The sequence below is a fragment of the Mobula birostris genome, chromosome 6 (genome assembly GCF_030028105.1).
Source record: "Mobula birostris isolate sMobBir1 chromosome 6, sMobBir1.hap1, whole genome shotgun sequence".
In the NCBI taxonomy this organism is placed as follows: Eukaryota; Metazoa; Chordata; class Chondrichthyes; order Myliobatiformes; family Myliobatidae; genus Mobula; species Mobula birostris.
The window spans coordinates 128494241-128515676 of NC_092375.1; the positions used below are offsets into that span (position 1 = coordinate 128494241).

The following is a 21436-nucleotide window of genomic DNA, read 5'->3' on the forward strand; positions in this document are numbered from 1 at the left end:
CCAAAAAGCACAATTAACTTATTAGGTTGTAGATTAATTTTAAGTGCTTTAGAAATTATTGAAAAAACCGACTTCCAGAACTGTTCCAATATAGAACAAGACCAAAACATGTGTGTCAGTGTAGCTATCTCAGATGTACATCCATCACAATGACTACCAGCTCCCACTTTGTCACAATGGTTCTCTCAAGTGATGCTATGTCTTAGTTTGGAGAAAATCAGAAGTCGAACCTTTGAACCTTTATTTGATTTTGAGAAAAGATGGGGCTCATTTGCTCGTTATCATCATTTGAGCTAATTGATAGATTTTTTTCCACGATCTAATTGTAAATTTTTTGGTATATTTTCTTTTCTTTCTGGCCGTTTGATGTTTATTTTTAGAAGCTTTTTGTATGACGCATGGCTCCGGGGTTGTACACCTAATGTTTTTTTTTCCCTCACTTTATCTGCTTAGTAGGTTTTTTTTGTTATCACAAATTTTTTTTCAATCTTTAAGATAATGTATTTTTTGAGACATTGTAAGTGTTGTTACTTCAATGTACTCGTGTTATTTCTTTTGTATAATATAATAATAAAAAGATTTGAAAAGAAAGAAAGAACTGAATGGTGAAATGGAAATAGCTGTTTTTGAACCTGGTGATGTAGGACTTCTGGCTTCTGCACTTCCTGCCTAATGGTAACTCTGAGATGATGACATGGCCAATGATGGGGATCTCTGGGCACCTAAATTCCCACTACTTTCTGTGTGTGGATTCCTTCCAGGCACCACTCTCGAACAACATGGCTCACAATGTGTTCTGCTCCTTGCTCATGCTTCCCAGTGCCAGAGGAAATGCAGCTAACACAAGCGAACAACCCAATCATTTAATTGTAATAATCACTCTCAAATCAATCACTTCATAATATCCTCTACTCAATAGAAACATACATTCAACTTTTTACAATTGAACCTGTTTGGTCTTGGTATCAATTCCAGTCAACAATGGCTGCAGCTCCTCCAACACCAAACCAATTGTTCTCAAGATCCAGAATGCAGTGCCTCATACTTCAACAAGCTTCATTGGTTTGAGCCCACAAGGGCAATTTCTTGCAGCGATGGCATGCTTGTCTTTACATCAGAAGACAGTGCATTTAAGTATCCTTTATGCTTCAAGCCGTTAAGGATGAAGGGTTTGTGTACTATTGTGTGGTGTGCCAGTAATATTCAAAGTAAATTTATTATCAAAGTACTGTACATATATCATGTACTATCCTGAGATTCATTTTCTTGCAGGCATTCACATTAGAATACAATAGAATCAATGAAAAACTATACACAAAGACTGACAACCAATGTGCAAAAGACAAACTGTAAACACAAAAGTAAACAACAAACAAATAAATAAATAAAACAGAAAATGAGTTGTAGACCCTTGAATATGAGTCTATAGGTTGTGGAATCAGTCCAGAGTTGAGGTGAGTGAAGTTGTTCATACTGGTTCAGGAGCCTGATGGTTGAAAGGTAATAACTGTTCCTGAATGTGATGTGAAACTTGGGTGTTTGTTTCAGTATGGAGTATTGAATAATCCAATTGCAGAGGTTAATGACTAAAGCTTTATGTTTTCCAAATCTTATTTCCTACCATTAGGAGTCCAGAACAAAAAGGCAACTTAACTCCAAAATGTCAGTAAGCATCTAAAACACTTCCTCATTCCAACTCAGAGGCTGAATGTGGCTTTTTGTGATATACATTAATGATCCATAAAGGCCAAAATTAAAAAAAAGAACTTTATTCATGGTACCAAACCTGTCATTGTGGTTGTTGATAAGGAAAGTTCTCGGTTGTAGGATAATGTTAATGCAATTCGGAAGAGTGATCCATATGTTATTTAGCCACTGAGTTATTCCTGTGTAGGTGGGTGCCGAAGAGAGTCATAGGGAAGTTAAAGTGCAAGTGTAAGGGAATAAGTTGCAAGGCCACAGGGAAACATTCTACCAAAGTGCATGAACAGACACTTCCCTATTCTGTATTCCATATGCCACTTCCTTGCCCATTCTCCCAATCGATACAAGTCCTTCTGCAGATTCCCTGCTTCCTCAACCTACCTGCCCCTTCACCTACTTTCATATTATCTGCAAACTTTGCCACAAAGCCATCAATTCTATCATCCAGACCATTTACATATAACAAAATGTAGTGGGCCCAATTCTGACATTTGTGGGGCACGACTAGTCATTGGGTGCCATTCTTATTCCCACTCTTTACCTCCTGCCAGTCAGCCAATCTTCTATCCATGCTAGTACCCTTCCTGTAATACCATGGGCTCTCATCAAGCAGTAGTAAATCAAGGCAACTAGATTTGCCTTGTTGGCTAGAAGATGTTTCGCCACTCATCCGAGAGGCTTCTTCAGTTCTCATCTATGGGGGGTAGTTTTCTGGCTTATAAACTGAGTTGTTTAAAGGTATAGTAATCACGAGGGTCATTAAGAGTCATAGAGGTAATGAGGTTATTAGTCTTATCTTTGCTTCTTTCAAATGATGATAACAATGTGCACATTTTGAACAGGGAGGGCAGGCGGTTTGAAAGAGGTTAAAAAAGTCATCTTTGTCAAACTGGAAAACCCATCCCTGAACGGAGGGGTGGAGCACGACACCACCTATCAGCTACTTACAATGCAGTCCCAACATCTCTACCCCAGTGTCTCCACGACAGTTCACATCTCCATTCATGCAAAGATTGATGACCCTCTCATTACCCCTAGGACTCTCATGTGATTGCTATACCGTTAAACAACTCAGAGTTTATAAGCCGGAAAACTACCCCCCATGGATCAGAACTGAAGAAACCTCTCGGATGAATGGTGAAACGTCTTCTAGACAACACAGCAAATCCAGTTGCCTTGATTTACTACTGCTTGGTATACAATGTCCTGGATGACTGAGAACCTTCATAGACACTATGGGCTCTTATATCATGTGCAGCATCTTGACAAAAGTTTTCTGAAAATCCATGTAAACAACATCGCTTTTGCCTATCCTGTGTGTTACTTCCTCAAAGAATTTTAACAAATGCTAGGCAAGATCTCCATGCTGACTTCAGCCTATTTTATCATGAACCCTAATACTTCATCCTTAATAATGGACACTAAAATCTTACCAACCAATGAAGTCAGGCTAATTGGCCTATGAATTCCTGCCATTTGTCTCCGCCCCTTTCAAAGAGTGGACTAACATTTGAAATTTTGCAGTCTTCTGGAACCATCCCCTACTCCAGTGATTCTTGGAAGATCATTCCTAATGGCACCACAATCTCTTCAGCCACCTTTTTCAGAACCCTTGAGTAGTTCAAGTGGCTTAAACCTTCAGAACTTGCAGCTTCAAGCACTTTCTCCTTAGTAATTGCAACTACTCACTTCTGCTCCCAGACTCTTTTGAATTTCTGACATGTTGCTGGCGTCTGCTACAAATGTAAAATACTCAATCAGCTATGCTGCCACGTCTTTGTTCCCCATTACTACTTCTCTAGTGTCATTTTCAAGCAGTGCGATACTGATTTGTCTCTCACTTATTCTTTATATAGCTGACAAACTTTTAGTACCCTCTCATTATTGGCTAGCTTAACTTTATATTCAGTCTTTTCTCCTCTTATTGTTTCTTTAGTTGCCTTCTATTGGTCTCCAAAAGCTTCCCAATCCTGCAGCTTCCCACCAATTTTGACTTCCGTTGTCAGCCACTGTTGCCTTGTCCTCCCTTTAGAACACTTATTTGCAATTAAATGATTCCTGGGTCTCCGAATTACTCCCAGATGATCTGCCATTGCTGCTCTACCATCATCCCTGCTAGTTACCCATCCATTCAACTTTGGCTAGCTCCCCTCATGTCTATGTAGTTACCTTTACTCAACTGTAATACAGATTTTAGTTTCTCCCTCTCAAACTGCAAGATGAATTCTCCATATTATATTCGCTGCCTTCTAAGGGCTCCTTTACCTTAAGCTCCTTAATCATTACACAACACCAAATCCAGAATCATCTTTTCCCCCAGTTCAAGTTTAATTATTATTCAATCATACATGAATACAGCCAAATGAAATAGCATTCCTCCAGGGCCAAGGTGCAGAATACATTAGCAACAGTCACACATAGCACAAAGCACATACAAGTTTTCAGTAAAATACAGTCACAAAAAAAATAAAGTCCAAGCCTTTGAGTCCACAAACGTTGCAGAAATTTGCAGCCGAATACAACACAGCTGGTCTCCCATACATTTGGGGGGGGGGGGGGGGGGGGGGCGTGGCAGTACCAACTTCAGCTTGGATGCTGTGCCACGCTGCCTTCGGTGGAGGGCACCAACTCCAACACCTCCCTCTTGAGCGGCTGTAAACAGGCAACACTGCAGCTTGAAGCCTAGTCGTTGCTACGACCAAAGTCACGCCACTCCCCCACTGTCCACCAATAAATCAGTGAATCGGACTTGCAGCATTCCACATTAACGATGTCCAACAGGGTCTTACAATCACAAGATAAGCGACTAAGATGATCACTTGCTGTTAGGCCTGCACACCAATACCCCCGATGCCTCTCTGACACAGAAGCAGTAAAAACCGCACCACCTCCAGCTCCTTCAGTTTCTCCCCCAATGAGCAACTCACTGATGGGGTAGACCTGCAGTACTCCAAGTTCTTAATGTCCAGCAGGGTCTTGCGATTGTAAAAAATATTTTCTAAAAAAAGGACAATAATACCTTTGGTTGACCCCGTAGAAGTAATTGAATGCACCGCCATCTTACCAGAAGATAGACTCAACCACAAGCTGCTCTAAAAAAAAACCGTCACATAGGCATTCTATAAATTTCTTCTCTTAGGATCTAGCACCAACCCAACTTCCCCAATTAATATAGCTGCATATGGAAATCCTCCATAATTATCATAATATTGCCCCTTTTTCCATCTCCCATTGCAATTTTTACGCCACACCTTGGCTACTGTTCAGGGGCCGGCATATAACACCTACCAGAGCCTTTTTTACCCCTCTAGTTCCTTAACTCTACCCACAAGGATTCTGCATCTTCTGATCCTATGTTATTTCTCACTAAGGATTTGATTTTTGTCTGCAGAGCCTGAAATATAAAATGACAATATAACACAACAGAAGATGCTGGAAATATTCAGCCAGTTAGGCTGCATCTGTGGGAAGAGAAGCAGAGCTAATTTTTCCAGGTTGAAGACATTTTGTCAGCCCAGTCAACCATCAGCCATGTCAGAAACCTGCAGATGTCCATAATGCTGCTTTGGTTGAGATCGCAGAACCAAAGTTCATACATTCCAGATCCACTGAATAACCCCTGTCAGGGTAACCCTCACGCAGGAAGGAGAAGGTTGGACAGATTTGGGCCGTTTTCTCTAGAGCATCAGGGGCTGAGGGGAGACCTGGTGAAGAGACAGAGACAGGGTGAGCGGTCTTTTCTGAGGTTGGAAGTGCTGGGTGGTGGAAGGCATGGGTTTGAGGCAAGAAGAGAAAAGTTTAAAATTTAATTATTTTTCTTTTAATAAACATGGTGAAGTTTACTCTCAGATGCACAACTCTGCATGCACAGGTGCACTGCCAGGGGGAGGTGGTATAAGCAGTATATAATGCAGTTCAATTAGCACAGAATCATAGATCAAAACGGCCTGTACCTTTGCTGTACTGTTCTACGTTCCATTCTCTTCCTACTGATGTGTGCTGACCTCTGGTGATTAGTCCAATGACAGTGGCATTGGCTACACACTTTATAGTAAACACTGATGAACTGAACAGAATGTGTATAGAGCAAGCTTCAATGATTTTATGTATTGAAGCCCTGCACGTGTTTAAGGAGAACCTGCTGAGAAGATGCCAGAAATTTTTGGGAGACATCTCTTCCCCCAACATCAAGCTACAACATAATACTTAGAACACTTACCATGCGTTGAACCTTAGTCACCCAACAGTTTCTTAAAAAGCAAAAGGTGCCTTTTTAAATGAACATTACTAAATAAGTTCTAAATAAATTGCACCCTTGTTGAATATTTATGTTATTTTCCTAAAACAGCTCACCAAATCCTATACTTGCATGTGATCACTGGTTATCTGAATCCTGAATTATCTGACTGCCCTTTAATCTGAGGTTGTGCTTAAATAGTTGCTATAGAACCGGGACCCTACATGTCTATATCTGTATCAAACTGTGCACATCATCATCAAACACTGGGAAAAACATTGAATCTGATTTATTTATTTTCACTGACATATGTCATGAAAATTGTTGCAGCAGTACAATGCAAGACAAAAATTACTACAAGTTACAAGAAATAAAGGAAGAGTGCAAAGGAGGAATAGCGAGGTCATGTTCATGGACTGTTCAGATATCTGATGGCAGAGGGGAAGAAGCTGGTCCTAAAACATTGAGTGTGGATCATCAGGCTCCTCCCTGCTGGTAGTAACATGAAGAAGGCATATCCCAGATGGTGAGGGCCTTTAACAATGAATGCAGCCTTCCTGAGGTACTGCCTTTTGAGGATGCTGTTGATGATGGAGAGGGTGTGATCATGATGGATCTGGCTGAATCTACAGCTCTTTGTAGATTCTTTTGATCCTGCACATTGGAGCCCCCATACCAGGCTATAATGCAACCAGTAAGAATTTTTCTTCACTGTACATCTATAGAAATATGCTAGAGTCTTTGGTATCATACTAAATCTCCTCAAACTCCTGATGAAGAATAGCTGCTTGCATGCCTTCTTCATGATTACATCAATACGTTGGGCCCAGGATATATCCTCTGAGATGCTGGCACCCAGGAATTTGAAATTGCTCATCCTCTCCACTGTTGACCCCTCAATTAGCACTGGTGTGTGTTCTAACTTCCCCTTCCTGAAGTCCACAATCAATTCCATGGTCCTACTGACATTATGCACAGAATCGTTCTTGCAACATCACTCAACCAGTCAGTCTGTCTCACTTCTGTCCTGGATCATGTACAAAAAAGATATTTTGTACATGGTAGAGCAGTGTAACCAAACATCTACAGTTCAGTCATAGGACCTTTCCCTGAAACAGTTCATAATGGGTTCAAGTTCCATTCCAGAGGCTTGACTGCAAACTTAGGCCGAGACCATCATGTAGGGTTGGGAAGTTGTGCTCTGGCCAATATGTAACTAACCGCATGGATACAGATAATCTGGTTACTTTTATACTGCTGTGCCCAAACCAGCCCCATTGTTTACTACAAACACAAGAGATTCTGCAGATGCTGGAAATCCAGAACAACACACACAAAATGCTGGGGGAACTCAGCAGGTCAGGCAGCATCTCTGGTGAGGAATAAACAGTCAACGTTTTGGGCCAAGTCAAGTTTAGGCAGAGGGTTAATGGCGCCTAACAACGACTCCTTTGCTTTCATCTTCAGAACAGCTCTATTTTCATCTTTAATACCTCTTTTTCCCTTTCAGGGTTCTTTTGAAGACCCTGACCTGGAGTTACACACGGTTGGAAACACAGAAAACCTACAGCACAATACAGGCCCTTCGGACCACAAAGCTGTGCCAAGCATGTCGTTACCTTAGAAATTACCTAGGGTTACCCATAGCCCTCTATTTTTCTAAGCTCCAAGTACCTATCCAGGAGTCTCTTAAAAGACCCTATAGTTTCCATCTCCACCACCACCGCCGGCAGCCCATTCCACACACTCACCACTCCCTGCATTACAAACTTACCCCTGACATCTCCTCTGTACCTAAAACAAGATCTACATAACTGAAACCCCCTTCATCCAGATTTTGGATAAATCGATTTTGGTTCTTTGCGGGAATGGGGCCCGCTCTCAGGGTTTCATGACTGGCCGTTGTTCAGCATGCCAAGGGCTCGGCCTAAGAGCTCTGCTTGCCTTCGGAGGACTGAGTTTTCGTGGTTCTGGAGACGGGGGTGGGAAAATCGGAAGTCGGTGCCTGAGCAGAAGACAGGTGTGTTGTGGGAGATGGAAGATCTAAGGCTGTATGCCCAGAGACCCGAGATCTTTAGGCACAGCGCTTGGAAAAAGCGATGCAATCGACTTTTAACATCGTAAACCAACAAATTGTTTGTTATGTCTCCCCTCTCGCAGTGAAACGGAGACACCTCTTTCTCCCTTATTAGGGGGAGAGAGAGAGAGCCTGGGGTATGTTGCATGCTGGGTGAACAATGTAGTCTTTGGAGTACTGGTACTGCAAGTCCGTGTCTTCACTGTTGCCTTGCTCACGCTTGAGTGCTCGGTGGTGGGTGCCGATGCTTTTTATTTGCTGGGGAGGGGGGGGAATGGGGGCAGGGTGGATCGTTGCTTGCTGCCACTTACGCGTGGGAGGGAGGGGAGCTGGGGGGGGGGAGATCTTTGGGGTTCTAACATTTAACTGTCATTCATCCTTTGGGGACACTCCTCTGTTTTTGTGGTTGATTGCGAAGGAAAAGCATTTCAGGATGTATATTATATACATTTCTCTGACGTTAAATGTACCTTTGAAACCATAGATGCTACCTGACCTGCTGAGTTCCTCCAGCTTTTTGTGTCTTGTTCTAGTTGGGAGTACAAAAGGTAAATTTTACTGATGTCAATGCATAGAATACAAAAATAACAAATTATAACCAATATTGAATAAAAATTACATTCTGGGAGTTGGAAGAAAATCCAATTTCCAAAGACATGTTCTTTCTGAAGCATAAATTATAATCTTGGAAACAGAACAATAATGACAATATCCAGATGTGAGAAGTGAAAGCAACTGGGCTCCTGTGATTTATTTAAGTTATCAAAGCACAAAAGGTGGCCACTCACTCCATCAGATCCATGCTGTTTCCTAGCAGAATAATCCCATCAGTCCCATTCTGCTTTCCCTTGGAGGCCTGTGACTCTCTCTCTTTCATTTGGTCAGATAACCCACCAACGTGTGGGGGGTGAAGGTCACAGGAGCATTCTTTTCACAACGCCAACAATTATTTATTCGTCAGAACAAGAAAAAGATGGAGGTTTGTTTTTTTTTCAAAATTACATGATAATCCAGAGACATCCAGCGATTTCAAAGGCCATAAGTGCCATTACCTGTACAAATTTGTCCTCAAACCAAATATATTCCACAATACCAAATTACATGAAGCTAGAGCATGGGGAGAATAACAATGGTTGGGTGTAAAGGGGTGTATGATCGTCAGCATGCACGTGGTGAGCCAAACGGCTTGTATCCTTACTGTACGACTATACTTTCAATCTTTTCTCCCAATGTTTTGCTGAACGTTTTTCCTAAACTAGACTTCTGATGCCCCAAAGTTATTTTTTGCACCCCATGAAACATCTTTTGGGGGATCACAACATGGACGTGGCAGCATATAGATGCAATCCCTTTTCTTTGTTGGGATACAAATTCAAAGGCCAAAGTTTCATTGAGGTGCTCACATACATTATTAACAATGTAAATAACAAACTCACGGTCCTCCATTTATAACCTGCTTATACAATCAGACAGAATCACACTGAATTGAGCACATGATAAAAAGCAATGTTGATCAAAATCCTGTAAACTGACCTGCAAAAGGGAGCATTTTACTTGGCTGCATTTCAAGGGTAATCCCATCAGTCCCATCCTGCTTTCCCTTGTAGGTCTGTGACTTTCTCTCTTTCATTTGGCTAGATAACCCACCAATATGTGGTGGGTAAAGGTCACAGACTTAAGAAATTGTTGTTGCTTAAAATTGCTCGTCTTTGGGAGTCTGTGTAACCATGGAACGATGTGTGAGCTATGAAAGTCACCAGAAAGCAAACTTATTTGCAGCTAAGAGATAAAAAAAACAGCCTTTGTAGTAATGTAGTCCATAAGACAGCATGGAAGAGCACAAACTGGATGGAAGGAAGGAAGCTGAAATATTATCTATATTTCATTTACTAAAAGGTGCTGTCTGATCTTCTCAAGCAGACTGAACTAGTGGAGGAACAAGAAACTGCAGGATCTGGGAGCCTGGAGCAACAAAACAATCAAGAAGACTGAGGGTCGAGCAGCATCTGTGGGTGGGTGGGGGTGGTTGAAGCTCTGCATCGGAGCTGATGGCAAAGTGGGGAGATAAGTGGTTACAGATTCTTAACTGGATATAATTGGCACTGCAAAAAGAAAAGTTTTGGCCATTCTAAACCGAGTTATATTACCACTTGCAGGATGCGCAATTCAAACTTCAAGACCTTTTAATGCCACTAAAACCTGGGTGAACTCAGCTCTGATTATCTCAAAAGGGTAACAGCCAAGATCCCTCAATTACTTTGCATATGCCAGTAACCATAAGCAGGAACCACCCTGGACACAGCGCACATGACTGTCCCAACTCTGGTGATATAGTAGCCAAGATCGGGATTTACATACATCTCCTTTCTGTGTACACTATTAAAGATAATTAAAATGCACCTAGTCTACTGAATGGCAGCATCTTTGTTGACAATGTTTTCTATCTCAAGGGAGTTAATTAAGTGTTTTATTACATAACACTATTATTATTCAATGCCTGATACATTATACTCTGAACATAATTCTGGGGGGGCAGGGGAAGAGGAAGGTGCAAGGTGGGAAAGAATACAAACCATATTGCATGGATGGCAAGTTTTCAAACACCAGGGATCATACTACATTATGGTCACACAAGCCACTGACACCGTTGTGTGTTGACAAAAGGTAGCTAATTACCTCCCCAGTGGGGCTCACTTAAGGGTTGCTCTCCATTATTTCAAAACAATTTATATAGCCGTGTGGTTTAAAGAAAAATTAGGCAGGCTCTCAGCTCGAATACAAGGACTTGATTCCACAGCACCTTTCAGACATTAAATCTCTGCAACCCAGTTTGTGCTTTCTTTTATGAATATAGCAGGAAATCTGAACATATTACCCAAGGAACCTCCAACCATTCAGTCTTTCACCACTGTGCTTGGATTTGCAGATCAAGCCACCCTGCCTTAGTCTTCACACCAGCATTCCGATCGCTGACCTTCGGACTCAGAAGTGATTGCTACAACCTGACCTGATACACAGAACAAGCAAGCAAAATTCACCAGTGCAGAGACAACCACAAAACAGCAGATTGACTGTGTCAAGTAGTCACAGAGAATTTCCAAAGTTTGGAAAGAAGGCTTGGAAGTTTTCAGACAAACTTTCCGAAAAAGCTTGAGATTTTTCCCCCGGGGTAGAAATGGTTAATACAAAGGGCATCACTTTAAGGTGATTGGAGAACAGTATGGGGGAGGGGGTGTCAGGGGCAAGACTTTTTTTTCATTTTTAAAACAGTGGTTAGGTGCGCAGAATGCAACACTCTGCCAGGGGTGGTGGTAGAAGCAGATACATTAGGGTATTTAAGAAACTCTTAGATAGGCACATGGATGATTAAAAATAAAACAAAGCTACGTAGAAGGGAAGGGTTAGATTGAGTTTAGAATTAAGGTTGGCACAACATCGTGGGCTGAAGGGTCAGTAGTGCTCTATCATGTTCTAAGTTATATTAAATAACATGATAAGCATGACCGATGTGAAATAGAAGATTCTGCCCACATGTGTAGGAATAGATAAATGACTAAATTACTCAATTTTCCCCACTGCTCTTGTCCCAACTTATCAGAACCCCATCTTCATTTTATTCTCCTTACCTCCTCTATCAAAAGTGCAACTGATTCATGGTCTTGGCTCTACTGTAGCCTCATCCCCAGGAGACATTCTTCAAGTATTGGCCTGGACAATAAATAATCACAAGGTTACTTGACTGTAAAAGCCCAACTGAGAAGAACTAGCATTTTTTTTCCCTAAAAGAACCTGCAACACTCATGAAAGCTGAGCAGCAGAGAGGTCATTCAGGAAGCAACTGGAATGATTTTGTTCAGATGGCTAGGGATATTCAAATTTACTCCAGTGCCCACTGTAATGAAATTTTTAAAAATTTGTTGTGTGTTATTTTCTGATTCCGCAGCAAGTACCCACAATCAAAGGAGGTAACGTACACGTGTCAAAGGTTGAGCTATGTAAAGAATAAGTAAACCCATTAATAAAGTAGAAAAAAGAGACAAAATAATATCAATCAAACATTAAGTTATGCCACACAATACACTGGAGGAAACCGTACGTGCCCCACAGATTTTCCTCTCTTTCGCACAAAGAAATCGCCCTTCTTTACAGCCTTGAAGGCTATTTACCGTAATACTTTCCCACAGGACAGTACTAGGCGCTATCTGCACCTGGAGAACCATCTTCCCCTTCCCAGGTTAACATGTTTCTCAGCATTATCAACCCTCAGGGCTGAAGACCGCTATTCACACCATGTTCTCACAATGTGGTTGTGGAGTGGTTATTTCTCAAAACACACTCACAGTATAGGCAGAAACCATTTTGTCTTACAGACTTCCATTTTGGGTTACTCATTTTAGCATATGCCAAGAAGGAATTCAACTTAACTCTTCCCTTATACCCACTTAGATAAGATCACCTTCAAAGTTTGCCAGATTTGAAACCCCGTAGTTTTAATACTTCTCCAAGTTGTTATTGTACAAATACTGAGCTATGGAAGGAAATATATTAAAGCTCTCTCAAAGATTGATTTGGAGGCAGTGGCAAGGCTGACAAACATAGCCTAGTTTTCATAAATTGCCAGTTTAAGACATACCACTCAACCACCTTGACACAGGTCAAGAACTGAATCTAGTTATTTAAGCCTAGAGGAATCTCGGTAAGACTGCTATTAACAAAAAAAAAAATAGGAACAACCCTCCTATCTAACTGTTATGCAAGGAAGCACATTGATTAAAACCTGACAACATACATCTGTATAGCTGTAAATGTCCAGATCAGTTCCATGGGCATGTCAACAATTAATTTTTTTAAAATTGCACCCAATGAACAAGGGAGTCAATTTTATAGAATAGCACAGAGGAGAGAGAAGCGGAGAGGCGGAATAGATTTCAGAGGAGATTGTGTATCTTTGAGGCCTAGGTCTCTTAAGTCACTGCTACCAGTAGTGCAGTGAAGAATATCAGGTTACAAATTATACCTGAAGCAGAGACTGCAAGGGGTTGTGGGGCCTCAGGTTACAGTGATAGGAAAAGGCAAGATCATTGAGTGATCTGGAGACAGCCCAGACATTTTTAAACTTTGATCTGCTGCTAGACTGGAATCACATGAACAATATGTAAAGGTCATTTGAAAGAACTGACAGGCAATGGGGCAAAGATGGTAGAGAACAGACAATGTTCTACCCCTTGGGAGCTGAAGTGACAACCTTGTTTTTTTGATCTTGTTTACATACAAAGGCTGGGATCACTGAGCACTTACCACACGTTCCATGCCCCAATACCCAGTTTTGAAATTTGAGTATCTGTATTTCCAACCTACACACATAAACAATTGATGAATAAAATATTCTAAACCCACACCACATAATAGACAAAGGGAATGCTGACAACATAAACATTCTAATATGGCACCATGCATCATCAAGAATCATATAGTGTGTATAGGGTTTATTCAGTATCATTATACAGATATTCAATTAGTTATGTTTTCAATCCCCCCTCCACCCCTTTGAGCCCCTTCCCCCTTTTTCAATAAGTTCTTTAAAAAAATTAAATTACAATTTAATCTGCCTTGCCACCTCTTTGGGACGCTGCAGACTACATCAGTATTGTACACTAGAATTAGAGTATTTTGCTATTTACTCTACATCTGACTGACGACTTTGACAGTGGAAGTGATTTCTAACTAAATATAATTTTAATCTATTATTTACTTAATTACATTATTTCATCCAAAGCATCTCTAACTACACAATAGTCTTTCATTATTGCTTTTGGATTATCCAAGTCTCTCTGCCCTTGAAGCAGGATAATTCTGAATTAATATGTCAGACAGATACAGGGGAGGTATTGAACAGTGACGTGCAATTCACTGTCTGTTAGTGGAAACAAAAACCAGAACTTTCAAAGGGGAGTTGGGTAGGCTTTATGGTGGGAAAATGATTTGCAGGGCTATGGGGAAAAAGTCAGAGACGTTGGCTCATTTTTTTCTCCACAAAGATTACATGCGTTGCATGGGCTCCTTTACTAGTGCAATGACTCTCAATCATTAAAAAAGGATATATTCTCATTTTTAAACTACAAAATGAAAGTGTGCGATCCAGTTTCATTCCTAGTGAAAGCTCTGCTGCATCCTCTTGCACACTTCTTAAAGTAATGGATCTCAAAAGGATGCATTTCTGGGCATGATCACTTAAGTAGCCCATACACAATATGAACGTGAAGAAAACTGAATCCAGGAGTAGGACATGTTTTTGACTCTGAACGTCAGTAAGATGAGCTCATCTTGAATTCTGAAGTGACCAAACAGATTCTTTCACCAAACAAGTCAATCCAACAAGCTGAAATGCAAACAGCTCTGGCATCAACATAAACATTTGTGGCCAACTATGTCCTGTAGACAGCACATGTTATCAATACACAAGCACAATGGTTGAGTGAGTTATAAATCAAAAGAATTTCAATATCCATTGAGAACTCATTAGAGATTACAGTCATAATGGAAGACCCAATATTTTCCAACTTTAATATTTCTCATCTCAGTGATATATTGCATAGAATCTGAAAGGTGGTGAAAAAAACATGCAGATGCTGAAAATCTGAAACAATAACATAAAATGCTTGAAATATTTGGGTAAGCATCTGCTTTGTAGAAAGACATTGAGTTAATATTTGTTTTCTCTCCTCATAGTTCAGACCAGGAATTTCTAGCTTTCATTATTATTGCTTGGCATTTGTGGGATCTTCTACACAAATTGGTTACTACATTTGTTACCAAAGTACTCCATTGGCTATGAAACTATGAAACCACTTGAAGCTCACAAGAGGCGCTATATAAATGAGTATCCCTCAATCCTTGAAAACTGCAGCAGTAGTAACACACTTAAAAATTTATGTAAACAATGTGAACAACAGAAATTCTGCAGATGCTGGAAATTCAAGCAACACACATCAAGGTTGCTGGTGAACGCAGCAGGCCAGGCAGCATCTCTAGGAAGAGGTACAGTCGACGTTTCAGGCCGAGATCCTTCATCGGGACAATGTGCTTCAGTATCAGGTTACAAGTGAGATGAACGCAATTCACTGCCTTTATAAAATGGCGAATAGTACAGGGGCTACTCGACAATAACATATATTCTGAAACATTATAATCCACTGTTGCTCAGCTAGCTGAGTTTGAACAGGAGTTTTACATTAATAATAAGCTTTCATGATACAGTGAAATTACCAACAGATAACACAACAATCATCAGTAGACTGCTGCAATTGTCTGCATGGTTTTCGAGCCAAGAGATTAAAACGCATTCACATTTGACAATCAACTTGGGTGGGAGCAATTCTAATGCACGGCCTCGACAGTGCAAAACTCCAGGAGCTGCCAGTAGAACCCCGCTACCTTTGCAAAATTACATATAGAATGACAATTTGCCACGGCAGTTTTAAAGATTCTAGTGTCACAAACTATTCAGAAAATTAGCTTCTATCAATAAAGCACTCCTCTCCAAAGACGATAAACAGAATCATTTCAAAAGGCAGTCATTTGTAATGGGCCTAAACCTACACTAGTTACACTCCCATCCGAAAGTGAGAAACTACAGCTTGGAAGGACTGAATTACCTGCTTCGAGTTTACCAAGTTAGTAATATAAAATGTGTTCATCTACAGGCCGTGAAGGCGGGGAGAAGGACGGTTGTGGCATTTTTACCATGTGCATTTTTTTGACAAATGTACTTCACCTGCTTTTATTTTGACTTTATTCAGAACCTGTTATGATTGCCTTCAGAAAATATACACGTGTATAAGGAGTACGTGATGCAACTCTTGCTCACCGCCAGTAACGCTCTTCCAGCAAACCCAGCTAGCACTGACAGTTGTATGTTTTATAAACGGATTTGGAATTACGTAGAGTGCGGGAGGAGGTGGCGGGGTGGGGGTGGGGGATGAAAATTAAGTTTCTAATGTGCAGGTGAAGATCTTCAAACTAAATTCAGTCTTTGATAGGGCGAATGCATATTTAGGTGGGACCCCAGTACATTCATTTCCTTTACAGTGTTCACGGAAGCCCCTCACCATTAAAAATAACAAACTCTTGACAAGCTGCCCTCCCCCGGGAGAAACTGACACCATGCAAGTTGTAACATTAAAGCAATATTGGAAACTACCAGCAAGCGAGCTGGAAATCCTATTCGGCCTTCGCTCAAGTCTTGCAATCAATTCCCACACACCCTGCCCCCGGGTTTAAACTGAGCCCCCCTCTCTCTCTGCCTCCCCCTCCCCTTACCGTGCATTTCGAGCGCGCTGAATGTGCTTCCACCCTTACGGTCAGAGTTCAGCCTCGGCCCCCACTACTTCCTGGCCACCTTTAAAGGGGCTGGGCTGCATTTCTGGCCGCCGACGCCAAAGCTCGGCCGCGCCCACCGTTAAAGGGATCGCCGAGCAGCGTCTTCCGTCGCCTCTGAGGGGAGGAAATTGAATCCTTCAGATGAGAGGGAGGGCCGTCGAAACGAAAAGAAAGAAGGTGTTGATGGAAGGAAGGACAGCGAACGCTGCGAGCGCCCAGGCCAGTATGCAACTATGGAGAGTGCCCCGGTTCTTAGAGCTGAACACTTTCGGAGTCTCCATGGGGTAATTGTTAAAAAAGTGGTTCCCCCTGGGAATGTTCAAACTCCATATCAAAGCATGCAAGCCGGTTTGGAAAACCTGGGGCTCTACTCTCAGCCCGCTAGAAGTCCAAACAGTGGGGGGAGTAAGTGGAAATACGAAGCGAGCACCGCAGTTAACTCACACCCCTTGTTCTTTCAGTCTCACTACTGCAGAGTACTAACACACCTAAACACTATTCTTTCAAAACAGAATTATTACTTTTGTTCTTTGGTACAGCACGCTTGTAACTGTCAAACGCATGACGTTTGGTGTTGGATAATTGTGAAAGAATAAAAACGTTTATTTTTAAATACTGATACTGATCCTTCTAAAGAATATGTAAGATTGGAGCATCAGAACAATACGAATTATCTAATATATTAGGTTTATATTATTGGCTGTATTTCAATTCTTGTTCTGGGTAGCAAAGTAATTCCTCATTTCGGAGGCTAATAGTCTACCCAGTTTAAACCTAGGTGCTTGACTTTTTAAAAAAAAAATTGAATTCTCAAAATTAAAGAATAGTTTATGATTATTGAAGAATAACTGACAAAACACTGGGACCATCAACCCTACTTTCCCATTGTCAAAAAGCAAATGGAACATTTTATGGTACTTTTAAACGCAAACAACAGGAATTCTGCAGATGCTGGAAATTCAAGCAACACACATCAAAGTTGCTGGAGAACACAGCAGGCCAGGCAGCATCTGTAGGAAGAGGTGCAGTCGACGTTTCAGGCTGAGACCCTTCGTCAGGACTAACTGAACTTTCAAGTCCCTTACTCACTCTTCCTTCAGTTAGTCCTGACGAAGGGTCTCAGCCTGAAACGTCGACTGCACCTCTTCCTACAGATGCTGCCTGGCCTGCTGCGTTCTCCAGCAACTTTGATGTGTGTTGCTTGCTTGATTTTATGGTACTGATGGAGTTTGCCAACTGCTCTCATTAATAGCAAGACTACTTTTTCTATCACTGTCTTGACAAGAACAGTCAACCAACATCATTATTTCATATTCAATAGGTTCCCTGCCATCATTATTTCACGGATAACCGTATTTCCTTTATAAACAAAAAGGCTTGGCAGAAGATTGCCGGAGTTGGTAAAATTACATTTTCCTCAGAAGATAAGACCATAAGACATAGGAGCAGAAAATGGACATTCAATCTACCCAGTTTACTCCGCAATTCTATCAAGGCTGATTTATTATCCCCATCAACCAAATTCTCCTGTCTTCTCCCGTAACATTCGTAACTAATCAGGAACCTTTCAAACTCTATAACCATACCTAATGATTTGGCCTCCACAACTGTCCGTAGCGATGAATTGTAAAGATTCACCACCCTCTGCTAAAGAAATTCCTCCTCATCTCAATTCTAAAGGGGTGTCCTTCAATAGTGAAGCTGTGTGTTGCCACCATTACTATTATCTGGTCTTAGACTCCCCCACTATAGGAAGCATCCTCACCACATCCACTTTTTGGAGTTCTCTCAATATTCAATGGGCTTCAATGAAATACCCCTTTCAGTCTTCTAAACTCCAGTGAGTACAGACCCAGAGTTATTAATTCTCCTGATATATTAACCATTTCATTCCCAGGATCATTCTCATGAACTTTCTCTGGATCCTCTCGAATGCCAGCACATCCTTTCTTTGATAAGGAGCCCTAAACTGCTCACCATATTCCAAGTACGGTCTGACCAATGCCTTATAAAGCCCCAGCATTACATCCTTGCTTTTCTATTCTAGTCCTCTTGAAATAAATGCACTTGTCTTCCTTAATACTGACTCAATCTGCAAATTAACCTTTTCGGAATCCTGCGCTAGGATTCCCAAACACGAGGAAATCTGCAGATGCTGGAATTTCAAGCAACACACATCAAAGTTGCTGGTGAACGCAGCAGGCCAGGCAGCATCTCTAGGAAGAGGTACAGTCCTGAAGTCCTGATTCCCAAGTTCCTTTGTATCTCTGATTTCTGAATTTTCTCCCCATTTAGAAAATAATCTGTCTTAATTCCTTCTACCAAAGTACATGACCATAATGTTCCTACACTGTATTCCATAAGCCACTTTTTTTGCCCATTCTCCTAATCTGTCCAAGTCCTGCAGATTCCCTCGCCCTCAACACTACTTGACCCTTCACCTATCTTCGTATCATCTGCACAAAGCTATCAATTCTGTCATCCAGATCATTGACATATAATATGAAATGAAGCGATCCCAATGCTGACCTCTATGGCACATCTCTGGTCACCAGCAGACAACCAGAAAAGGCCTCCTTCGTCCCACTCTTTGCTTCCTGCTAGTTAGCCAATCTTCCATCCATGCAAGTATCTTTACTGTAATACCATGGGGTCTTGTACCGGTGCAATTCTACACTGCTATCATAGAGTGCATCCTCACATCAACCATTACTATTGTACCTCTTCCTATGGATGCTGCCTGGCCTGCTGCGTTCACCAGCATTTTTTTGTGTGTGTTGCAACCATTACTATTATCTGGTCTGGTGCAGCATCCTTTCACAATATACAAAAACTATAGGAAAACTGTTACAGCAGCAGAAAAGGTCATTGACTGCAGGACTTGGAAAGTGTCCAGCACAAAGAAGTGGGAGGAAAAATCATTGTAGACATCACCCACCCAGCAAACAACCTTTTGCACAACGCAAACATGAGGAAATCTGCAGATGCTGGAATTTCAAGCGACACACACGAAGGGTCTCGGCCCGAAACATTAACTGAACCTCTTCCTAGAGATGCTGCCTGCTCTGCTGCGTTCACCAGCAACTTTTATGTGTGAACCTTTTGCATAAGCTCCCTTTTGGAGAGCGCTATAGGGCTATTACAATGAAAACTCTTTGCTACTTTAAAAGTTTCTTCCACCAGGTAGTTAAATCTGTTCAACCATTCTAGTTAGCCCCCACCCCCCTCTGTCTATTACATCAGTCACTGCACTGCAAACACTTTAAACCACTTATTATAAAGTTACTTACATTATAAATACATGCTAGTATTTAATTATTTATGCATGTTTTATTTCATATCTATACCTCTATTTTTATATAGTTTTCTTTATTCTTCATAATTGTTGAACATTGTTAACCTTGTTGCATGTCGCACCAACGCACCACAGCAAATTCCTAATACATCTAACTTTATATGATGAATAAAGTTAATCCTTGACAAATCTTCACAAAACATTCACAAGAAAATCATGAACGTAAATTGTACAAAAAAAGAATCACAATTATAACAAAGAAAAACAAAGCCCATTGTAGTGCAAACTATTATAATGTTGTTACACTGATTATGGTTTTGCAAGTTGGTTCAAGAACCATCAGGTCAAAAGTTAGTAGCAAAATGCTATTATTAACAAAGTTGCCATAGATCTTGGACGTAATCCCAAGGTCCATTCACCCTCAGCTCCTATAATATAAAATATAAAAATGGCAGTTCTGAAGATGCAACTCATTTGAACTGGGAGTGTAATTCCAGTTTATGTACTTAGATTTGTGGAATATATCTTGACTTTATATATAAAACAGCATTATAACTAACAAATCTGAAAGAGGTTCAACAAATTGCGAAGTTTTGTGCATGTTCAAAATCAATTTTCAATGAATTTGGTAGAAAATGGCCAAAATTGCTGAGGTAGAATTTGATCAACGATACTGAAAGCTCCCTAAAAATTTTCTCTTGATTAGTTCTGGCTTTTAGGTAGAACAGCTCCATAAATTATTCAAACATTAAAAATATTTGCATATTGCCTCAATGTATGCACTTTAGAATGTATTATGCTACCTAAAGATTATCTTGCTCTTTATTGTCCAATTTGCAGGTTTATTTCCTTAAGGCAAATAGTCATTGAGTGGTTGCTTAACTTATGGATATAACATAGTCATCAGCCACTTATTTTTATTCTGATTCCACAAGTAGAATGTTATTGAAAAATGTCTTTAATTCATCGTTTTTACAGCCATAGCATTTTGGAGGTAAAAGATTTCAGAAGAAATTGGAGATGGGATTGAATATTAGCACAGAATAATTGCATTGAGTGAAGTGATAAGAATTACCAGTAGTCTACCTATAATGAAGGTCAGAGATCTGATGAAATTTCTTTAAATGACCCATTGCTCTTTCCTCAAAAGGGAGTGTACCATTAAGGAAAGCAAAAAACTTAGAAATCATTAATAATCAACTTCCCCATTCCAAATCTTAACAACATTTTTCTTCTGGAATACCATAACCATGCAAGGCTGATCATGTTCACCAGTTCATTTCCTCCCAGTTCAAATGTGGATTCAAAAGCACATACTGGCATTCTTTTAAGAGGAGAAAACAATGGATCATTTACATCTGAGATACTTATTTCCCAATGTTATCAAGCTTGTATGAACTAGATCACTGGTAACCCAACACTCACTCCTTTGAGATTCTGCAGATGCTGGGAATCCAGAGTAACAAAATGCTGGAGGAATTCAGCTGGTCAGGCAGGATAAACATTTTGGGCTGATGAAGGGTCTTGGCCCAAAACAGTGACTGTTTATTCCTCTTCATAGATGCTGCCTGATTCTGTGTTGACATTCAATTTCATCACTAATTAATCTTCATGGTTTATAATAATAAAGTATTTTCAAAACACCACTTTCTTCCCATTAAGCTGCATTTACAGATGGTTGCACGTGATCTGAAATATCTAAAACACAAATTAAATGCTAGGGGCAGGTAGCATTGAAAACCAT

The 21436-nt window shown here is 40.7% G+C and overlaps 1 protein-coding gene across 24 annotated transcripts in view; it reads right to left on the reverse strand.

Moving 5' to 3' along the window:
* Positions 1–16451, reverse strand: part of zdbf2 (zinc finger, DBF-type containing 2) — a 29179-nt gene extending 12728 nt beyond the window's left edge. For 2 of the 24 annotated variants that reach the window (XM_072261277.1, XM_072261270.1), the window contains exons 1-4: positions 16338–16447; positions 11645–11726; positions 10894–11025; positions 8489–8547 (exon numbers count right to left, since the gene is read on the reverse strand). Coding sequence is in view for 13 of the 24 variants with exons in the window: in XM_072261260.1 (XP_072117361.1) it covers positions 5247–5408; positions 9552–9648 (259 nt within the window). In the remaining 11 variants the exon portion in view is untranslated. The other 22 variants (XM_072261278.1, XM_072261272.1, XM_072261281.1 and 19 more) reach the window with 20 other exon arrangements.
* Positions 16452–21436: the final 4985 nt, after the last annotated feature.